We start from the raw sequence: 23,226 nt of genomic DNA on the forward strand, positions 1-23,226 counted from the left end.
TTCAGCTCTACACCTCCATTACTACCTGTTTCATCAGATTCTTTGTTTGCAATGTGATACTTCTTCTCCATCTCATTTACCTTTGCTAGCTTCTTCATACACTTGCATTCATATTTCTTCCCATCTGTCCAATAATCTCTAGCTTTCCCTAGAGGCTCCACTAGGGATGTCCACGGTTATCATTACTCATCATTATGCTATTCTTTCCTCAAGTTGCTTCTGACATTCTCCTCAGGCATGCCTGCAACACCTCTTCCTGCAGACTTCTTTCCTTCCAGTTCACTTGTTGCTCTGTTTCCCAGTCAAGTTAACCTTGACACCCTTTTCTTTAGCTCCCTGCTTCCTATTCTCTCCCATCTGTGCTTTCCATTTTTCCATTGCTGTTTAAACAGCTTTTTGCTACACACTTAGGACATGGCTAATTGGGTGGGAGAGCAGAATTTAGTCAATCTCACCTTTCATTATCAACCAACAGAAGTAGAATGTTAAAAATGTATTGCTGACATTTTCCCTCCAGGTAGATCACTCCAGCCATAAAATTATTTATCCTTTCATACTAATAATAGTTCTGGATGGCTGTAGATTGCTACCTGTGAGTGTGAACACTTGTATGCATTGTTGAGTGATTATTTGAACAATAGTAGCATGCGCGTGTGCACGCACACACACACATAAACCACAAAACAGAAATAAGTAGGCCAAGAACAGTGTTTACATGGAATGTCATACATAGTATTTGAGACTGAATTTTTAGGTGGCAATGCCTCTTGGTATGATAAATTCAGATGTCCTGGGATCAAATGTCAAAGCAGAAGTCCTTGGACCTGAATGGATGCTGCATCCCTTCAGATCAAAGTTCAGAGCTAGAGGGTAAAGTTAACTCTCTTGAGCAAATGGTCAATAACATGCTGTTTCCTCTAATCTTGTATTGCTGGAGTAGCAGTTGGAATTAGAGAACGATACAGCAAGTTAGAACTGCAGCTCATAGAGGTGAATGGCTTGGTATCTGCAGCAGTTCATTCAGATGTGGTGTGATATGGCACCATAATCCCAAAAAGATTGATTATCATTAAAAAGAACTAAAAAACAACCCAACTTATAAGGGTAAAATTGACATTGTTTCTGAGCACTGATATATATGGCAGCATTTTAAAATGCTGGACAGTGTACATAAGAATGTGGAATTTAATTTCCATAACGTGGAAAGTAAATTAAGATATTGTTACATGCCAAAGTTCTCTCAGTCTTAGTAAACCTAATACCAGAAGTGGGGATGAACAAAATCTCCTTGAACTAAATACCATGATGCTAAACTTCTTCCCTTTCTTTGCCTCTTTTTATTTTTTGCTTTTTATTTTACAATATAAGTTGTCACTAGACCATGAAATAATGCAGTTTTGGCATGTTGCAAACATTTTTCCAGATAGTTGGATAACTTGCCAGAGCTCTTTATATTGTGTTGACCTAGTTTGATGTCTGAAATAAGCAGAAAAAATGCGAATAAAACAAGCATGTATGGAATGAAGGATTTGCTGATCTGACTTTCCTGCAGCAAGGAACACATTTTTCGCTTATTTCGGCTGTGGTGACTTGTGATGTGTGGGCCATTTTAGGCTTCTGAGTTCCTTGTTAACTATGCCAACAACCTGCCCTAGCCAGGTTCAAATACCAAACAAACAGTCTGCAGCAGCTTGAATATTCAGAATGGTCACTGGCACCCACTGTGATTCAAATAAGCCATAGTGTCTGGCAACAATCATGAGGACTAGGCCATTGTTTAATTTTTCCAGTATCCCTGTGCTGAAGGCTGAAATGGTTGATTTTGTTGTCTCTTTTTCCCTCTGTGTCACCAGCACATTGTGCATAAACAGAATAGCAAGAAGCATGCATTTGTGGCAGCAACATCAGTGTTATGGATGCCAGCAACTTGTCTGGTCTTTTGTCTGAAGGCATGTGATGCCACCATCTCACTGAAGCTGAGCGGGTTTTGAGGTTGAGCTGCATGGGATGACAGAAAAGATTCGGTTCTGCTGAATCAAGGCAGGATAGAAGTATAATGAAATTGTTGACTGCCAATGCCATGAGCAAATCATAATAAAATATTCTGAAAAAATATCATACTGGTGATGGCTATGTTTTTCTTTGCTGAAAATACATAAAGAGCTTTTGACTTTGACATGGACACAACAGTTCCGATTTCTTAATGGAGGGGAAGGAAACCGTCCTTTCAGGACCTTTGCATGCAAATTACTTGTTGCTGTTGCTTCCGGTTTTACATAGTACATCCTTACATCTGCATCTATGTTAATGTGAACAATGGTTGCTTCTAATGAGAGGATTTGAAGAGTTTGAAGTAGCTTTGCATACTTTAGGTAAAGTTAACCATGATATATATTAATATTGATGCAGGCATAATTCTGCACCACACTTAAGTTTTGGGGAAAGAAGAGAATCATATGAGGACTTAAGTGACTAGCCCCTCATTTCTTACCAAAGCAACACAATACCATGGGATAAAAAGTTTCTTTTATGGCTACCATGGGATAGACAGCCTTTAACAGTTTGTCTGTTCATCTGAACCCACACTTACAATCCTGCCAGGGTTTAAATATTCCGAATGGCTGCCAGAATGCACCATTTAAATAAGCCACAGTGAACTGTAAACTGGCAGAATGTAAAAACTGTAGATTCACCAAGAGTCGCCTTTCCTCAGGATTACATGCACTTCCCTCATGTGGCACACATTTGAAGAGGAGTTGGAGTGCTTCACTTCTGGTTTTGATTAATCACAGTTTGCAATACCATATGAAATGGGACAAGCAGTATTAATTTGAACGAGTAGAAACAAGCCAGCTTTAAACCATAGTTTGTGAGCTGGATTATTTTAATTAACCACAGTTAAGATTAACCACAGTGTAGGGTTCTGATAGCAAGTAGGTAATGTTACAGGAAGCTAGAAGCTTCTGGCAGGTGAGCAGAGAATGCACAAGCCTGAGTAGAGACTAATCTCGTTCTTCTAATGCTAAACTGCAATTTGGTGTTGCTTCCAAATATATCTGTTGTTTTTTCCCATGGAGGAACCACAAAATTCTCTGGGATTTGCACCCCTGAATAGGTACAAAACAGTGACACTGAGATCCAGCGGGGAGCAAAACCTGTTGGCTAGATGAGACAGTAACTAAATATTTCCCAAGTCTGCTGCCATCTTCCAATAATCTGTTGGTTTCTGTTAGTTAATCTTGTTGGAGTGCAGTGTTGTGTTATGATTTATGCATGGACAGCTCATTTACATACATTCAGTATAGTTTGAATCAGTTCTTGTTCAGTTCTGAGATGCAGATGGCTGGTTTTCAGATACTAAATAAAAAATCTTACTGTTGAAGTGTGAACTAAGATGATGGGACCTGAGAAAACTAATATCATTTCTAAAGCTCTGTGGCTTCTTTGACAAACCACACTGATTTTAATCAGTGACTCAAGCATGTACTGATTGGGACCTCAAGATGTTTAACTTTGACTGCATTTGCTGTTAAAGACTACTTAGTGATATATGGGACTGTTGGTACTACAAACAGGATATTTTTCCTTTGAATTCACATGGCCTGTTTTTTTCCCTTCCTCTTTCAGAGCTCCTGCAGCACCAAAACCGGATCCTATTCCTGTGCAGCAGGTAAGTTATTTAAGTCTAGTTTGCTTCACCCTAGTTGAACCAATTAGCTCCTGCATATCTCTAAAATTTGTCTCTTGAGATGTTATAATTGTTTGGAAAGCTCTTCCAGTGCAACAAGGTGTCCCCTTCATTAAATTTGGCTTTGCAATATGTTTGTCCTGGCCTCTGAAGGCTGGCCCAGTTTCAGCCCCCACATACCTGAGTTGGGATCCTTCCTTGTTCCCATCCCATCCTGACCATAACAAGTTTAATACAAGAGTACAAGGTTGGGTTCAAGAACAAAAAAATCTCAGGATGTAGCTGTTCAGTCAGTACCCAAACCATGTACTTAAACTGGCACTTCTTAATTATTGTGCTGTAAGCCGCCCCGAGGCTTCGGCAAGGGGCGGCATAGAAATGTTCTAATAATAATAATAATAATAATAATAATAATAATAATAATAATAATAATAGTTCTTCACTCTCTGATTTTGATGCTCAAGGCCTTGTTGAAAGATGATGGTATCTGTGTGCCCTTGTAGTAGAAATTTTGTGCACAGTTGACATTCTTGCTGAATGTTTGCAGCCGCACAGGATGTGGCAAAGGATGCAATATCCAAGATATATGGGTCCCAGATGCTGACATTGGTCATATGGCATTTCTGCTTCAGAGGGACATGATTTTAATATACGACCCAAGTATGTCTTTGCCCCCACCCTGGCTTGCTGGGCATATTTGTCTGTGTCCCATTCCAGCTATAAGTTCTTTAAAGATAAATTTTATTAGCATTTAACAAAATAAAATGCAAAATGTCTCCTTGAGTGCCATTTTTTGGAAGAAAGTGGGTTATAAATAATATTAATTAATTAAAATTCTGGATGTCCCTTTTCCCAACTCTATATGCAGATCTTCCTGTTAGTGAAAGTGTTAAGGAATAATGCTTAGACATCAAGAATTTCTGGCTTAGTAATAGCAGTTTTTTATATTACAAGTCAAGGTCAGGATGCAAAGAGCTACTTTAGGTGAGGCCAAGAGCACGAGTGTGTTCACTTCTAAATCACTCATCCCAATTTGGGCTGCAGAGCGCATTGTGATATATTAAATAGCTTTAGAAAGTCATGTCAGTTCTACAAGAGGTTAGCCATGTGTCACAGGGTGGGGGGACTTATTTAAGAAATAAAGTTCAGAACTCCCCTGAGCACATAGAACTAGTCAGACAATTCTTCAATCCTGGCCAAAAAAGAAAGATTTATTGCACAATTTGTGCCTTCTCCTATTTACATGTAGTCCTCCTTGCACTGGGTGAGGTTCCTTTTTGTCTTAACTATATGTGCAATTGAAAGTGAAGCTTTTCGCCAAGATATGAGGGTTCCTAGCTCATGCATGTTCCACTTTTTTCCCAATAAGGCATGCAATGCGTGTAATTAGTGCTAGTGTTTCCTAGCAATGTTACTGTAACCCATCATTAGTCATCAACTTGTGTTTCGAGATGAAACTGCTTCAGATGACAGTGATATTTTGCATGCTGTCTGTATGTGCCCATGTCTGTGGCTTTCTTGTGTATTTTTGTGTTTTTATTTCACATAGGTAGAGCCTAAGGAACTAGTTAAGCCTGTGCCCATTGCATCTGCAGTCGTACCCAAAGTTTCATCCACAGGCAACGTGGCCTTCAATAAGGCCCCAAGGCCATTTGGGGCAGTCTCTTCCTCCAAGGTCACTTCCATTCCATCGCCATCGTCTGCCTTCACTCCAGCCCACTCAAGTTTTTCATCACGTGCTTCCCCTACACCACTGGCCACTGTCACGCCTCCCCCATTCACGGCCTCAGGACTGCATGCTAATGCCAAACCTAATGCTGACCAGCGTTCACCTGTGCTGAGCGCTGCTAAACCTGCAGTTAATGCTCCATGGCAGCCCCCTCACACTGCATCCTTGAACACCCCTTTCAACGAAAATGCCCCAGAGGTGGCAGAGGGGCAGCGAAGAGGATTCAAAGAGAACCAGGGGGACAGTAAACAGCAAAATGGGTAGGTAGTTTCAGGGCACTTCTTTTTTTTCTTCACTTTGAAGGCTTTGAAAAGGTTTTCCTACACAATTTCCTTTGAAGAATAACCACAAATCTCCTTGGGGTAGGATTGGCATCTTTCGAGAACTCTCATTATATAAGAAATACTTGTTTTTTATCAGTGTAAGTGTAAGTCGCATGGTTTTCCCCAAAGAAACCTGGAGATTCTAGTTTGATGGTGGAAATGCTGTATTAGAAACAGAATTTCTCAGAAGACTCTTAATAGATGGGATGGATATTAAACCAGTTTTAAGTGTGTTGTAAAGATATGCCTTTTTCTGGAGAAGTCATGATTGGGTTTGAATGCAACGTGCGGCAGAAAATTGTGGTATGGCCGATGTCTCCCCCGTGTTTGCAGGCCGTTAGCCATCCTCCTTCCTCCCTGCCACCCGTTAGCCTCCTCCCCTCCCCAAATAGTCAACATTCTATAGCCATGAAACACTTCAGCCCTCATTCCACTGTTTTGGGAGCTCTTGCCATGTTACTACCTTGATATTTTTTCCTGCCTGTGCAAAGCTTAAGGGATCTCCAAGCATGCTGAGTTCTGCATGGATAGTGCCATTTGGGCTAAGTAAGCACTGGAATGTACACTCTGTTATATCGCCACAGTGCAGTGTAGGTGCAACCATTGCAGGTGCAATCATAGTGGGGTTTCTTCTTTCCTTTTAGGCAAAGAGATGTGGGTATGCCATTCCGCTGGGCTCTGAAACCCATTAGAACTGCATGTGCTGTGTGGTATAGTGTGAATCTCAGTTCTGTAGGAAAGATGCAAACATGGAATAATGGAAGATGCTTTGTTAAAAGTTCCCTTGTAACTGTGAAATATCATTTTGCTCGTAACAGGTTACTGAAGAGGAAATAACTTTGATTTTGGACAGTTACATACTAAGAATTCTAACACTTCATCCTGAGGAATGGCAAATGAAACCATTCATTCTTATTTTTGGTTTCTACTTTTTTTCTGAGAAGTTCCATTACATATAGTGTCAGATAAAATCTTTCAAAAATATAATTATTTGTCTGTAAACTTCATCAGTCACATCTTACAGTGAAATATACATTTACAGTCAAGCAGGACAGTATATTTGATAAATATGAAATCCCAAATGCATTTAAAACTATGATTTATTACTGTTGTTATTACACCGCGTTACTATATTTCATTTTTTTTCTCACAATGAACCCAAGACAGCTCATATAGCTGCATTTTACGACCCCTTTGAGGCTGAGAATGAGTCAAGTGGGGACTAGCACTCAGATCTTCCCAGTCCAGCACTCCAACCCACACACCTTTGATAGTCCTGCCTATTTGGTACTTTATGCTTTTCAAATATACTTTGCACATTTGATAAGTGTGAATCTCCCTGCCTATTTGCCAAGAGCACAGCTTTGAGACAAGGAAGTTAGATCTGCTGGAAAAGGTCCGGTATGAGAGATCTGATCATTAAGTAGCCCTTCTTCAGAAGCACAAGTTCTGCTGGACGGAACTGTATATGGGACTCAACTGCAAGGGTAACATGCTCAATCCTCTGCTTGGGGGCATGCTGACAAGAGCCCATGGAGTTGCTGCTGCTCTTCACCACTGCAGCCTGTTTGGTCACATGTCTTTTGCTTTGGCCCAGGCAATGGAGGTAGTGAAGAGGAAGGCCAATAGATGCCAGTGCATGCTAACTCATGGGCTATCTGACTCTTAAGCAGGTGATGGGAAGAAAGGGAGGAAGGAAGGGGAGGAACCATAGCATTGTCACCATACCAACTGGTGACCATGTCAGTGAGTGTGCAGATTCACCCTGACAGGTGGGCCTTTGAGCAAGAAATCCTGGAGCTGGCACTGACTGTGTGCTTGTGTCTCCAGGGGCAAACTAAAATGACTCAACTTGAGAAAACTACTCAAGTTTCCTGGATACATATTTGAAATGAGTACTCTGCAAAGAAATAATCTGATTCCTGTGTCCACAGCTTTTAACACTTTTTCCAAAGCTGATTTTTAAAAACATTTCTGACTATCAAGGCCTTTCAGTTGGATGTTTCCTTAATCTTTTCACATCCAGTTAACCTTTTCTAATTTCAGTAGAACTCAGATGTATTATTTCTTTGCAGTGTTCAAACTTACTGTAGCCAGTTTTTGGTGTTTAAGGATTTACCAGAAGCAATAACATATAAAGCTAGCGCTTTGCATAGAAAAGGTTCCTCCGGGACAACAAAGAGTCCGAAATAAGACCTTGCAGCCTGATTTCTACATGTTTTCCTGCCATCAGAAACAGTTCACTAATGCTTTGGAGGAAAAAAGTTTCAACCTTTGTTGAATATTTGTGTCCAGAATATTTTTTCCACAACAGCTCATTTGCTTTAGCAGCATTCTTACCGCATAACCCCTGATATATTTTATTTTTCACAGTTGGCACAGTGATTGTTACTGCTGTTATGAACAGATGATAGGACAGTTAGACATTCTCAAAAATAGATGGGAAAAGCTCCTGACAACTCGCAGCAACAAGAAAAATGTATAAATGCTTCTTGGAAAACATTTTGTAGCCTTCCAGGAAAACCAGATTTTGCAAATATAACATTTGGAAGTACCATTCAGCTGCAGTAATCATTATTCAGAAACAATTTATAACTACTAAAATGACTGCACTGCCCAGATTCAAGCTATCCCTTCCCTCAGTTGGGATCTAATTGCTTAAGCTAAAAACAAATTTCTAAATTTAGCAAGCAGCAAATTGTGATCCTTAGATTTTTGTAACATGCTTAGCAATGAATGTTGTTTCATGTATACTGTCTTCAGGAATCCTTACAACATCTATATCAGTAAGGTATATCAGTAATAACTCCATACTATAAATGTGAAGTTGGATGCAGCTGACTTGCATAAATGGTTTGAGATTAGGTAGGCAGTTTTGATCAGCTGCTCTCCTTTTCAAGACTTCTACACCACAGTGATTCTTAGATTTATTTTATAATCCAGCAGCTAATTTATCAATTCTACAGCATATAAAATTCACTAGAAAAGAGACAGAATGATAAAATAATATCATATATTAATTATACATTTGTCTCCTTTTTGAATTTTTTCCTTACTCAGTGCTATACAATATTTTTCTTCACTGCATCTGCCACCCAGTTTTGTGCAACAAAAGTATACTATAATTTCTATTGCATTTTTACATTACTCAATAATTTTTACAGTATTCAAACAGTACTTTCTGTTTGCATTTATTCAGTGATGTTATCTAGCAAGGTAAAAAAAGCTGTAGGCTTGTTGAGCTTAGCTGTACTGAAAATATTATGGTTTCAAATGGTGCTTGGGCAATTATTAGTGTGAGAAGAATTTGCTTACACATGAGAAATCTAGTGCTGATTAAACAGCAAGACGTTGCACTGGCCTTTTTATGAATATATATAGACCTCAGTAATACAATCTGTTTACTGAAGGTCTTCATAGTCAGTAGCAAGAAGCAAGGTTAGCCTTAGTATTCTTATTGTTCCTATATGTTTAAAAGTGAATCTCCTAATGCCAAATCAAAATTTGGGAATATGCGACATGAAGGATGCTTGCATAAACAGGGTTATAATTCTTAGCAACAATTATACAATAAGGATGAAATTGTTTACACTTCCCTGGACATAAGCTCCATGGAAAACAACAGGACTTACTTTTAAGTAGACAGATAGAAGATTATATTCTAGAAGTATGTGTTTAACATTTGTAGAACTTTTTAATCCCTTGTGTACTTAATACTAATTCCTTTAAGAGGCATTTAAGATAGGCGTCATTTGGCTTGTCTATGATCACTGTGGGAAAATTCAAGTCAGAACTGAGGACTCCGAGTAGGCACACTTAATCACTGTGCTACATCATCTCTGATTAACAGTATATCGGAATGATTCATCGGTGTTGACAGCCTGTAGTACATATTTTAACTCTAAGCTTCAGTATGATTTCAATTATTGGAGATGGAATAGTTTAAAATCATAAAAACTAGGTCTGCCTAAGCTAGACTTTCTGTACACTCCTATGCATGTTGAAGTAAGTCCCACGAAAGAAGTATAAAATTGTAGATGCACACCCTTTTATGTATTTCTTAGTGTCATTCAAAACTGTTGTATTTCCTTCTGCAGAATTTATATTTAACTGCAATCTCCATTTTAGATTGAGTTGGGTTTAGTTGCAGAGATCCAAGCAGTCATTTACACTACATCATTTTCTAGTCCACAGTTAAAGCCAAGGTTCAAACCTGTCCCATAAACCTGCCTTGCAATAGTGAAACATTGCACAGAGTTATGCCCAGCTCCCAGGGCGAGGGGGGGGGGGGCATAAGTGCAAGGAAGTTGCCCTTGCATCAGTGGTGCTATCCGGAATGGACTATGTATTCCATTCACTGTATAGCATGGGCTAACTGGCGGCTAGCTTCCTTTTTAAGTGGCTGAGTTTTTATGCAGATTGTCTTGTCAATCCATGCATGAAAATTGTCCTTTTGCATAAGACTGAGCACCTTGTTCCTCACTGGGTGAAATGTTTTCTTATAAGGTTGCTGACATGTCTCAGCTCAAAATGTGCAAATGTACTTGAACTTAGATGACCCTATGATATGTTAGGGTAGCACATTAATTATGTCACTGCAATAAATGTTTAAAATGCTTTTTTTCCTTTGCAGGAAACAACAGTAACAAAGTTAGTATAATGCACTTGAGTGAAGTTGTGCTTTCATGCTTTTGAATAATATGCTTCAGAATCAAACTTGCAAAACAGCTCTGGCTCCTTAAAACAAAAATAATATGACTTACTGAATTTACAGTGGATATGGTGTGTGTGTGTGTGCATTCTACAAAATTAAATATTCTATTTCACATCTGTATGGCTTTCTAATAACTAAAAGAGATTATAGAATTATCATTATTTTAAAGTCTAATGGATACAACTTAAACTTATTAAATCTCCAGAACAGTTGTAACTGAAACAGTTCTGTTGCTAAATATGTCAAAATTGAAAACAATTTCCAACTATAATTGTAACTCAAATTCTTTAGCACCTGTTTTCCTCCGATCTGCTACTTTTTCTAAACTCTTCTGGCTTGAATAAACTAAAAGCCTTCTGGAGGAAACCTTGTGCTGTGTGTAACTTTATCCTTGCCTGTGGCACCATCTTGCTACCAGTCTTGGTAACTGCTCGGAAGAGCCAATGAGAAATTCTGCCGTACTTGGTCATCCCAAGGTTCTCTTACCTTATAATTAATAAATTTTGTTCATTGTTAAATTAGCCTGTTATTAAATCTTATTTAATTGGATTTATTCCTTTTCTAGATGCCTTTAATTTCTCAATTAATTTTCTATTAACTTTTTCTTGCTTCACTTTTATTTGTGATTTCCTTTCTCTATTTCATCACCATGGACTCTTCTCAATTGTCTGTCTTTTATTCTGTCCCTCCTTCCTTCAGTAACTCTGATGAGGTGTAAGTACTTCACTAATATAATTTGCTTCTTAATATTTAAGCAACTATTTCCTCATAACAATAGATAAAATAATGGCATATTCTCTAGTTAGTGTTTGTCCATTAATCCCTGGCCTTCTTCATATCAGTTTGTTATGTCAGTGCCCATTTTGAATAAAAGTTATTAGAGCGTATGCTCATACAGTTGTACCACAATAGGGAACATGGAAGTCTTATTCCAAATGATCAACTTTATACTATAGCCTGTATATTTTAGAGAAAATTTCTTTACCGACATTTCCAATTTTATATACTTTTCTATGTAGAGTTTCATGGTACACTAAATGTGCACTTAAATCAATTGTTCAAGGAGGGCTAGTGGGTGGAAATTTGGGGGAAGCAGGTTTTAACTCAATGTTAGCTGGAACTCCCAATGGTAAGAGCTAGGCGTCACTTGACTAGACTGCCTCAGGAGGTGGTGAGCTCTCCTTGCCTGGAGCAGAGGCTGACAGGCCAGCTGTTAGGGATCACATCTGACATTAGAAACATAGGGAGCATTCTTGCATTGAGTGAAATCATTGGTCCATCTTAGTGCTGACACTGACTAGCAGTGGTTTTCCAAGGTTTCAGGCAGGATTTTTTTCCCCTAACGCTACCAGGATATGCTGAGCCCAGGACCTTCAGCATGCAAAACATGGACTCCATCATTGAGCCATGCCCCTACATTGTGCAGGGGGTTGGGACTAAAGTGGATGACCTCCAAGTCTCCTTCTAAGTCTGCCACTAATGTCACACCTGAGAGTCTAGTAGTTGAAGTTGACTGTGCCCCACTGTAGGCAACTGATACAAGTACTTCTTATGTAAACAATATTGGAGAAGAAGCCTCAAAAGGCACAGCATGATTCAAATAGGGAGCCCTTTTTTGAGGACAATTGGCCCTGGGTGCAGCATAGCTTCAGTGAGCTTGATAATGTTTGCCCCCAGTGTAACTGGAGGCTATAAGCCCAGATGCCCCTGTATGTTGATGGAGCAGGGTGGGGTTTTTATCAGTCCTCCTGAAGAATAAGCAGTGTTACCAGCCATCCTGTCTCCAGGGTGGCTGGGGAAGAGGGGGAAACACAAGCTACAGAACTGGCATGTGTAAAGATAGGAAAAGCCTCTTTTCTGGATTGAGGAAAAATAAGTCTATACGTAAGTGCATTTTGTGACGTGTTAACACGAAGAGTTCGTTAATCTCTTGCTCTCAATTCATTTGTCTTTCTTTTTTCTTCTTCCCTACTTCTGGACTCTCTTTATTCTACTGCATTGCCTTTTCAAATACATTAAAGGAAAAACCCACCTAAACGGTAATTGCAGAAATTGTGTCTGTGTGTATTTCAATAGTGTGTGCATTTCAGGTGAAGACTTCATAATGAATGTGTTGTACATATAATTTCCCAATTCCTAACATCATTCTGTATATGCATAACCAGTTTTGCTAATAGGTGGTACCTCTGTTCACATGTGTAAGGATATGCTAGCCTTCAAAACTTGTGAAGGCACTCCATAGTTGTGGAGTTCCCTGCTGAAGATAGCTAGCTTGGCCCCCATCTCTTTTCCACTTCCAGCAGTGAGCAAATTTTTGTCCAGGCAGCCCTTTGGCATGTGAGCCGATGTGCTGCTACTGGGATTGTTTGGTTTTAATGGTTTGGGTACTGTCTATTTCTGTATTTTATTGTTAATGGAGTGGACAGGTAGAAAGGTGAGGTATGAATTCAGTAAATAGAGACATAACTGAAAAGCATAGGTCTGAACCTTGAGGGTTTTAACACCTTAACTTGAAAGGCATTTACCATGACATAATGAACCACACATGCCAACGGAATATATTTAGCATCTCATTATTAGCAAATTGAACAAGAATAATACTGCTGTTGAACTATTATTTTGCTCACTGGCTTCCTATCTTTCCTTCATTGCATTAGTCCACCAAGGAAGCATATTGTCTATACAAATACGGAGTTTTACCATCCACCCCTTCACAGCAACAACAGCAAGAAACGTCTAATTGAAGATACAGAGGACTGGCACCCAAGGACAGGAACTACCCAGTCCCGTTCTTTCCGTATCCTTGCACAGATTACTGGCACTGAACACAGTAAGTAATGATTTGGACTAAAATGAAAGGCATCCATCTGAGTAGGATGGTGTAATGTGGTGTCCTGCAACATCAGGGGGTTAGACCTGATGGCCTTCATGGCCCCTTCCAACTCTACTATTCTATCATTCTGTGAAACATAATTATGTTTCAAAAAAAACACACACATAAAGGCTCACTCCTGTGTCCCTGGGGAAAATGTCCCAGAGACCATAGTATTTTTCTGAGTCCATTTCCCAATGCTATAGACATTGCTTCAACCTAGCAGTGGCACTCTGTTTTAATCACTCCTCTGGCTGCCATACAGGATGAATTTTTTGGATCTGATACCTGGAAACCTTCATTTTTGCACTACGCAAATACCATAATCTGTTGTATCTCCTGTGTGTTTTAATTCTTTGATGTTTCATTATCCACTGGCAGGCAATAATCAGTTATTCCTAGTAAGGATGTAGACTTTCTATGGATTCTTTCCCCGTCTTTTGGACTCGGACACCTTACTTTGTTTTATGTCTTTCTTTGCAAGTACTTTCATTCAAAGAGAAAAATGAGTTGTGAACATTGCTTGTTTTTTTTACATTTATATGTGCTGTTACATTTATATGTGTAAAAAACACAGAGTGGCTTTTATAATCCTGCTTCTCTCAATTTTATCCTCAAAATAGCCCTGTGAAGTGTGTGAGGCTCAGTTGGTGACTGACCCAAAGTCACTCAGTGAGTTTCATGGTGGGACTGGTACCTGGATCTCACAAGCACCAGTTTCTAACTACTATGCTACAATGACAGGCAGTGGTTGAGTGTTCTGTGTCTGGTTTTTCATTGATTCAAAATTATAGTGGGAAACAACTTTTCTTGTTTCTGTTTTGCAGTGAAAGAACCAGAACCCGAGAATACAAAGAAGACAAAGTGAGTTAATGGTTTTAAATATTCATTGATGTGTTGCATGGTTTATTTTTAATTGATGTTATGCAGAGTTCTTTGTGTGTGCAAAATCCATGTCATTGGAAAGTTTTGGTTTCCTTGTTTGCATGTTGTTGGCATTAGGATAGGGATCAGAATTGTCCATTTAACATCTCAAAATAATTGGCATTATTTTGTCCAATAACTGGCATTGGATGAGACAACTTGACCAATATGCAGAATTTTTCAGTACATATGTAAAAACAGAAGTAGGAGCAAGATAGAAGGAAATCGAATTTGTGCTAAGGCAAAAGAATATTTGAAAATCCTAATCCAGAATTCAGAGGAAATTGCCTGTTGATCTTTCAAGTGTGTTCACAACTATTTTCTAGCTTTCCTTTTATTAAATGAATGACCAGAATATCAAAGCCATGGCTAACTGCTAAAGTTTTGGCCCCATTCTGAGACTGTCCTACCTAGAAATAATGTTAGATAGACAGAAGAGCCTGTTAGCAAAATGCTGAACAGTTGCTTTGTAAAGCTGGTTATTCCCAACCAGGCAAGCCACAGTCAGTCCTCAAGGCCCGGATTTCTCAGATGTACCCATGTTTGATGCTTCTCTGTAGACTGTACCCTTCCTGCTGAGAATGGGATCTTCTCTACAGACAGTTACCTTTCTTAGCCTCTCTTAAGGGATGCAGTCAATAATGGTAGTAGGCTAGGTCTTGTCTAGAAGAAGAAGGTGCAGGAAAACTTGCTGTCCCTACCGATTGGACCACCAATTGGGAGCATTCAAAAGCCTCAAGACCTAGAGATTTTTTACCTAAATGGATCCATTCTGAGCTGAATGCAGTAGGTAGTGCAGCCCATCTATAACTTGTAACAAAGAGAGCTTTCTACAATGTGCTACAGAGTACAAGTGCTTGGAGTGTGCTGAACATATGACAGCATTGCATCCAAAGGGAAGACGATGTGTTGGGAAATACTAATCTTGCAGTTCATGCTTTAGTTGCAGGCGAATATGCTAATACAGGTGTATGTGAACGCTGAACAGATTGCTTGGACCAACCAACTAGGACTCAACATCCACATTATGTACCAAGAGATGCTAAGTTCTGCATTAATATATAGAGTTTCAGTAAAATTGCATGATTTGTTTTGGATAATTGTGAGTCATTTAAAACTGCAGTTTCCATTCTGACTTAAATTTCAGTAGGCCTTAAACACACATTTTCTAGTGCTTCCTCTTAGCCCTAAGGGTTAGAAAGTTGCTTTCCCTTAAAAATCTAACTTGAGTGAACTTTGCTTCCTAGTGCAAGGACAGCGTGAGAAAACGCAAGATTTCCAAGAATGCATGAATTCTGCATGTTTTGGTTCGTGCATGAACTGAGTTAAGATGCAAACATCTTTCCTCTCATCTATCTCTTCTGTCACTTCTTTCCACAGGGAAAAGATTCCCCTCCACATCATAGGGCCCCGATACACAAAATTACGTGACTGGCACCATGGCGTCTCAGCACGTGTCCTTAACGTCCAGTGACTTGCCAAGCTCTAAAAAAACCACGTGCCCTTTTCTTCCTCTTTCTCTTCCAAATGCTTTGCAGAGAATGCAACGAAACAAACATTGGCTTTTAATTACATGAAAAATACTAGCTTTTTCTATACTTTTCTAACAGTTTCCTACCAATGTATAAAGAATGAAAGAATATGTTTTGTTAAAAATCTGTATCTGAACAGACAACCAAAACACAAATGGCATAAAATATTTTTGATGACCTGGAGTACAATCAGGATGACTCTTAAACTAGCTCTTAGCTGCACCATGAGTACATTGTGCTAAGGTACAGAGAAACAATAGGCTGCAGAAATAGTTAGCTAGGAAAATAGGCAGAGTAAGCCCTTATTTAACAGCCATCATTACATAACTCTGCTTGGATTTATTAAAATCATTTTTGTTTCCTGTATAGATCTTTTTGAATTCAGTACTTGGCTGTATTTTGGAACAGGATGTAAATGTTTTCAAAGCACAAAAAGAGAAAAGGGCCTTTTTCTTCTTTTTTGGTTCCAGTTAAAGGGATTTTAACAATATTAGCATAATGCACCTCCCCTACTCAACAGAAATATCACTGTTACACATGAGGACATTTCTGAACTCCCCTGCTCACAAAAAGAATGTTATAACAGAGCCATGTAAAACAACGAATGAAAATAATATGAGGTAGTGAATATGGGGTTTTATTTATTATAGGCTGGATTTTTGGATGTTATTAGCTATTTCAATGATGCATATTACTCTGTAATATAATGTATTATAGCAAATACATATTCAATTTATGCTTTGTTGAGTTTGAAGAGTGCTTAATAAATATTGCCTTTAAGTTTTTCCCCCCTCTTGCCTTTCTCTGAGGTCTTTTGAACTCTGTGCACCAATGTTTCATATACATAGTGAGGAAAACTTACTTGCAATCCTGCTGTATATAAAATCTGAGAGTATATACTGAAGACCTGATTTGAACATTATTACAAGCCTCCATGGGTGAATTTCCCTGTGGGGCTTGTGTTTTGCACCTTAAAAAAATTAAAGCCATGGTTATTTATTTAATTTATTTATTTAAAGCTTTTATATACCATCCATTATAAGCATCTCGGGTTATGGGCAGCTTGTTGTTACATGTGAACCCTGCTAACATGGTTTGTGTGTGTGGCACACTTTACCCTCATTTCGTGTCACCATAGAGAATTCTCCTATTTTTGGACAAATTATTGAATGGAAGAATGTTGCAAACAAAGGAAACCTTTTCTGGATCTGCCCATGTTTCAAAGTTCTCTTGTGTGGTGTTCACTTTGTGAGAGAACATGTCCCCCAGGCTTGTGTCTTGTCTCTCCAACAGTACATGCAGCTCACTGTTTGTTAATTTATCTCTAGGGAAAGTCAAACAGAAAATGGAGATCTAAGGTAACTTGTTTGACCGTAACAGACACGTGTGCAAAAAAAAAAAAAAAAACACTCAGATGTGCTTGTGCTTTCTTTTATGTGGTGGAATTAAAAGCACCAAACCCGTAACACGTTTTCTTTAATACTTTATTTTGATTTGTATACTTTATTTTGATTTGTGTAATCAAATTCCATTTTTATGGATTATATTTGTATATCACCAAACTGGCAGATGCCATTAGGGCAGATTACAACTATAAAACAAACAACATCAAAAGTAAACAAAAATAATAGCACAATATGGAGCCTTTAAAAACCTTTAAGAATCTTGAGGAGCCAGCAGTAAAACAAATAATCAAGCAACAGATGAAAGATAAAGTGCCATCTTAAAGAGGAAGGATTTAGCCTATTCTCTACTTCCATACAATGAAATATTTCACATAAATCAAGCTCTTGCGGTAGGAGGGAAATCTCAGTTAATCATTTAATCATTTTCCCCAAGTTGGCACATTTTGCACATGCAATAAACATCACGTCTCTCTTTAATGCATGCACTTCACAGTGTAGTGATCTGTGATATGTACACTTGAATGTTCAAGCATATCAGTGTGTTGTGTGTTCTAGTTGTCTAGTTAAACTGTTGAAGAGTTGGATTTACAGGTAAACTTATCCATAATGTGAATATTATTGTGGCTGATTTTGCAGATGCTATTTTGAGACCTTTTCATTGGGTTTTATACCTACTTTGTATTTTTGCTATGGATGGGAAATGATGCTCTTATTTGTGATAGTGCAAACCTAACTGTGCTGCTGGGCTGGTTGATCGAAAGGTGGCTAGTTCGAATCTGCACAACAGAGTGAGATCCCGTTGCTCCGTCCAGCTCCTGCCAGCCTTGCAGTTCAAAAGCATGCAAATGCAAGTTGATAAGGTACCACTTCAGTGGACAGGTAACAGCGTTCCATGCACTTCGGTGTTTAGTCATGCCGGCCACATGACCACGGAGACTGTCTAGGACAAATGCTGGCTCCCTTGGCTAGGAAACGGAGATGAGCCCTGCCCCCTAGAGTCAGGCATGACTGGACTTAATGTCAAGGGGAAAACCTTTACCTTTTACCTTTAAACCTAACTTTAATTTTCTGTTACTATCTCTGCAATACTGTTTAGGCTTAAAATCAAAGTAATACTCTGTAGCTGCTAAAGAGACCAATCCTATTGTTATCAATAGGATTTGCACCCTCACAGCTCAGCCGTCTCCAAATAGAGAGACTTCCAAGATGTCTGCCCTGATGGGATAAAGCCAGCAGAGTGGGAGCAGGAGTGAGGACAGTCACTGCCTCCCTGCTCTGTCTTCAGGATTTTTCACAAGGTGGGCTATTTAGCAAAGTTTCTTGGGTGGGGAGGCGAGGATGCGGAAGGAGACTCAGCATGTCTGTATCCTTGCCTCTCTCGTCCCTGTCCCTTAACCTACCAGAACAGAAAGTTGCTGCCTCAATTTTCTTCTGTTTCTCACTGGGAGGCCCTAGGCAAGCCATTGTCTCTCAGCTTCAGTTCCTATGATGTAGTTGTAAGGATTGCAGCTAGATAATGCATATGATGTGCTTTGAACAACCATGAGAATATTATATTTATAGTATTTATTCTGACTATTTTACAATGCTTCTGGGAATTATTTTAGGAAAAAAACTGGTTAGCATGATCAGCAGGCAGTTAACAGGCTGAATTGGCCAGTTATCTGTGAGCTGCCAGAGCAACAAGCCAACCCTGGTCAGGTTTAAATAACATGACAAACTGTACAGCAAGAATAATTTGGTACATCCCCTTGGCATGTACATGGCACCTGCAACATAGTTAGCTACCCACTCCAACTTGTTAACTGCCTGCCAATCATGTGAACACGGTTTGTGAGGTGCTAGTCCTTGTGCTGAGATACTCGGATATATAGAGCCACTAGTTACTTGGCCCATGGTAGGTACTGTCCACCAGAGTAATATTTCTTGTTGCAGCCTCATTGGAACAATCAAGATCAATCCAGGTAAATCCAGCCTACCTAGTTATTTTTAAAGGATTGTCCTAGTCAATTTACTTAGGTTGAGTTTTTGAATTACTGTTAACAGGTAAACACTGGCCAATTGTGGGTTAATTAATTCATAATTTGCAGAACACACACCATACACAAGGTGTTTCTGTCCATATTTCTAGCTCTTGTTCCATGCTTAATGTCAATGGTGGTTTGTAACATCTGGGGAAAATGCTGCCTTCCTTGGGGTCTCTGATCATCACAGATGTGGGCTTTATGCTGTTGTGGAGCCTGTGTCCAGGAAGACTGTGCCCCACAAAAATATGACTTCAATATTTGGGAAAGTTTGCTTGTTTAAGCCTCTGTTAGTCACCTTGCGAAGGTCTGATCCTTAAAGGCAGCCTAAAAATAATTCTAAATAAGCAAGTCTCTGACAATAACTTAATGGAATATTTACAAGAAAGTTATTGGCAATTAATTTCAGAGTGTGATTAGCCTTCTGGTAACCTTGTTTTGTTTGTGCAGTTGATATAGGTCAAACTGAAATTTCTTTGAGGACCGCTTTATATTTTTTGCTATCTCAGAAAGATGCATTGCCATGGCAATAGTGCATATAATTATAATTCTGTCTTTTCTCTCTTCCTGTGTTATTCACTAATTTTTATTGACCTTGTAATACAATGTGCTGACTGTGGGTTTCTCCAGTGGCAGAGGGCTCTCCAACCTTGTGCCTGAAGGCACTGAAGAACTTTCTTTTAAAATTTCCCATTTTTTCAATATAGCTATATGGATTTCTATGAAATACATATCATCTTCTATCAATGATGCACAGGCTTCAAAAAAGTGTACCAGATATTCAAATAAGTATCCATTTGAAGCTATCTGTACGTCACCCTTTTAAATATCCAAAGTATTGTAAGATCCTCAACCCATTGTAATATGTTGTTGTTGTTAGTTGCGAAGTCGTGTCCAACCCATTGCGACCCCATGGACAACATTCCTCCGGGCCTTCCTGTCTTCCACCATTCCCCAGAGTCTACTGAAGCTCACACCAACTGCTTCAGTGACTCCATCTAGCCACCTCATTCTCTGCCTTCGTCTTCTTCTTTTGCCATCTATTGTTCCCAGCATTAGGCTCTTCTCCAGGGAGTCCTTCCTTCTCATTAGGTGGCCAAAGTATTTGAGTTTCATCTTCAGGATCTGGCCTTCTAAAGAGCAATCAGGGTTGATCTCTATGACTGACTAGTTTGATCGCCTTGCTGTCCAAGGGACTCGCAGGAGTCTCCTCCAGCACCACAATTCAAAGGCCTCAATCCTTTTGCGCTCAGCCTTCCTTATGGTCCACCTTTCACAGCCATACATTGCAACTGGGAAAACCATAGCCTCGACTATACGCACTTTTGTTGGCAGGATGATGCCTCTGCTTTTTAGTATGCTGTCTAGATTTGCCATAGCTTTCCTCCCCAGGAGCAAGTGTCTTTTAATTTCTTGGCTGCAGTCCCCATCTGCAGTGATCCTGGAGCCCAGAAAAATAAAATCTGTCACTACTTCCATTTCTTCCCCATCTATTTGCCAGGAAGTGAGAGGACCGGATGCCATGATCTTAGTTTTCTTAATGTTGAGTTGCAATATAGGAGACTGTTTATCCTTCTACTGTTGTCATATTGGTCTTTCAACAGTCAAAAAGGCACAGAGAATCCATTGCCCCTTCCATTTGTTTATTTCCATGTAGCATGTAAATAGTGGTAAAGAGCAATATTAAAGACAATCCCAGGACAACATTAATCTTTGTAATAAGTTCCTCCCCCAAACAGACCACTACTGAACATTATCAACCCATGTTTAAAGGGAGCATTAGTTTTATTGTACTCCAACAAGTAGCTCAATTAGACTTGGTTAAAGACACACTGCAGTGTCCAAGACACAAAAGATAGTGTTAATTAGTGGCATCCTACAGTCCATAGATGCAACAGGTAGATACCAAAACTACCGAGGCATTTTGTGGTGGTGCACACATCATTTTCTTAAATTCCCTAATGTGCCCACGGGTCCAGAAATGTCAGAGACTTCTGCTTTAGTACATTTTTTCTTGCTCTACTACAATTTGAAATGCCTTTGTCTCCTTTTCTCTCTCCTTCCCTATAGCAAATTCCCCTTTCCCCCTCTATTTGCCCACAATCTTCCTCCTTTCTTGTTTCCCTTCCTGATGGCCTTGCTACAGCCCATTTCTCAGCTACTTCCTTTTCTCCTCTATGCAATTCATATCATCCTGTCTTTCCTTGTTGGACTGTTGATCATGTATGCAAGGCTGCTAAGCCTTCTCCAATCCCTCTATGTCATTGTTTTGACTGTTTTGAGGAGAGGGAAAGTTGGTCAGTTGCTTCCATGCTCATAACAATATGTCATCACTTTTGTGTAGTCCGAGGAAAACCTTTTCCCTGGCACTGTGAGCATTCAGCTTACCTGTATGCTTGACCCCCTTCTGCTAAGAGAGTTGAATTTTCTTGATCATTACCAGATTGTACTTTAGTCTCAGCTGTTCTTCATTAGCTACAAATAACAGTCTAGTACACTTTTCCCCTGTGCTAAAGATACATAAATCAATTCTATTACAAATATGGTATTTAGCCATTAATGTTGTGCTCTTTTCCCTGTTCCTCTCATCATACATCTAACTGCCTGCCATTTCACAGCCATTTTCCTTTCTCCCTTAATAGTTTTAGTCTGTCATTTTTCTCCTTTTCCCTTCAGTGTCTACTTAGATGCTTTGTATTGGAGGTTTTACTGCTTCATCTCTGTTTACTAAGTTCAGTCACTCACACACACAGACACAGCACAGAAGAAAATAATGGTGAGTTTGATGCAGATGTAATGGTGGAGATTTCTATCTCTGCTCTCTTTTTTGATGGAGCTGAGCAGGCCTGACCTGTTTCTCCATTGATATGGGAAAGGGCACTGCAACACAGTGGTCGAGCAGGTTTGGGATCTGGGCCTGCGAAGCTGTTTGCAAGAGGGATGCTCCTCCTCCATGATAGAATCAGGGTGGGGAGGAGAAAGAGCACAGATGTGGGGATGGATGTAGGTTAGCATTAGAGGGAGAAGTGGTAGGTTTGATCTAAGCTTCTCTAAAAATGTGACGACCTTGGCTGGGGGCTTAGGGTTAGGGTTAAAGGATCAAGAAAAATGGGGAAACTTGTTTAAAAATCCATTCTATTTCCCAAGGATTTAATTTGGAGGAATGCTTCCCCTCCACAAAAGAAGAAATTGGTCCTAAGTTATGGTTGTACTCCTCTTCAAATAACTCGTGGATTAGATTTGAAGTAATGAATGTAATGAAGTAATGAATTGTTCCAAGTGTCTTTTGCCCTTGCATATATATTCTGTATGATGTGTTCCATCTAATAAGCTCTATTTTGAATATGTAGTGAACTCTGCGGCATGATTTCAGAGGTTCCCTCTTGCAAGTCTCTGCCAAAAAGACTTTACCCTGTTTACAGGGGTAGAGTGTGCTTTCTGCCCAGCAGGGGGTGTATCAAAAACAGAAAAGTGGTAGCAACACTTCCTCAATGGACCTTTATTTATAACTATTTATGAATATTGGATAACATAATGAGATGGGTGTACATCACAGCTATTTAGTGGCCATTTGAGTTTACCTGGCAAGATACAAATAGGCAGAAAGGAAACAACCAGCAGCTTTTCTGAACTCCAGGTTAGATTACGATTATAGATCCTATAAAACAATAAATATTGATGAAAACTTAGCTTTTACTGATTATATAGAATTCTTCATCAGGCAGAGCAGGAAAGAAGCCTACTAAACTTCAGGGTTATAATCTTAGATAGCAGGAGGCATGCCTAAGCCCATTCACTTTAAATTCTGGGATCAGGCCTGAGAGGTATGATGCCTTTTTCTTGGGTCACTACAGTAATCTATATCCTAATAGTAATGAAGTTCCTGTGTAGGGGAAAATTGTAGATAGGGGACTTTATGTTAGCCATGGAGTTCTAGATAACTTTAGAAATCTGCAGCTATGTATGAAAACTTCATGGCGAATAATGTTATAATAATAATGGAGAATTATAGTT

The 23,226-nt window shown here is 39.3% G+C and overlaps 1 protein-coding gene across 2 annotated transcripts in view; it reads left to right on the top strand.

Annotated features, from left to right (window-relative positions):
* Positions 1–23,226, top strand: part of PDLIM5 (PDZ and LIM domain 5) — an 80,996-nt gene that overhangs the window by 56,202 nt on the left and 1,568 nt on the right. The window contains exons 4-10 of one of the 2 annotated variants that reach the window (XM_044428308.1): positions 3,628–3,670; positions 10,374–10,390; positions 11,154–11,168; positions 12,476–12,493; positions 13,112–13,284; positions 14,154–14,190; positions 17,111–17,140. In XM_044428308.1, the coding sequence (XP_044284243.1) occupies positions 3,628–3,670; positions 10,374–10,390; positions 11,154–11,168; positions 12,476–12,493; positions 13,112–13,284; positions 14,154–14,190; positions 17,111–17,140 (333 nt within the window). Of the gene's footprint in view, positions 1–3,627; positions 3,671–5,237; positions 5,678–10,373; positions 10,391–11,153; positions 11,169–12,475; positions 12,494–13,111; positions 13,285–14,153; positions 14,191–15,630; positions 16,568–17,110; positions 17,141–23,226 lie in introns of those variants that run through there. The other variant, XM_044428309.1, reaches the window with a different exon arrangement.

Source organism: Varanus komodoensis, unplaced genomic scaffold (assembly GCF_004798865.1).
Source record: "Varanus komodoensis strain SLA01 unplaced genomic scaffold, ASM479886v1 scaffold2, whole genome shotgun sequence".
In the NCBI taxonomy this organism is placed as follows: Eukaryota; Metazoa; Chordata; class Lepidosauria; order Squamata; family Varanidae; genus Varanus; species Varanus komodoensis.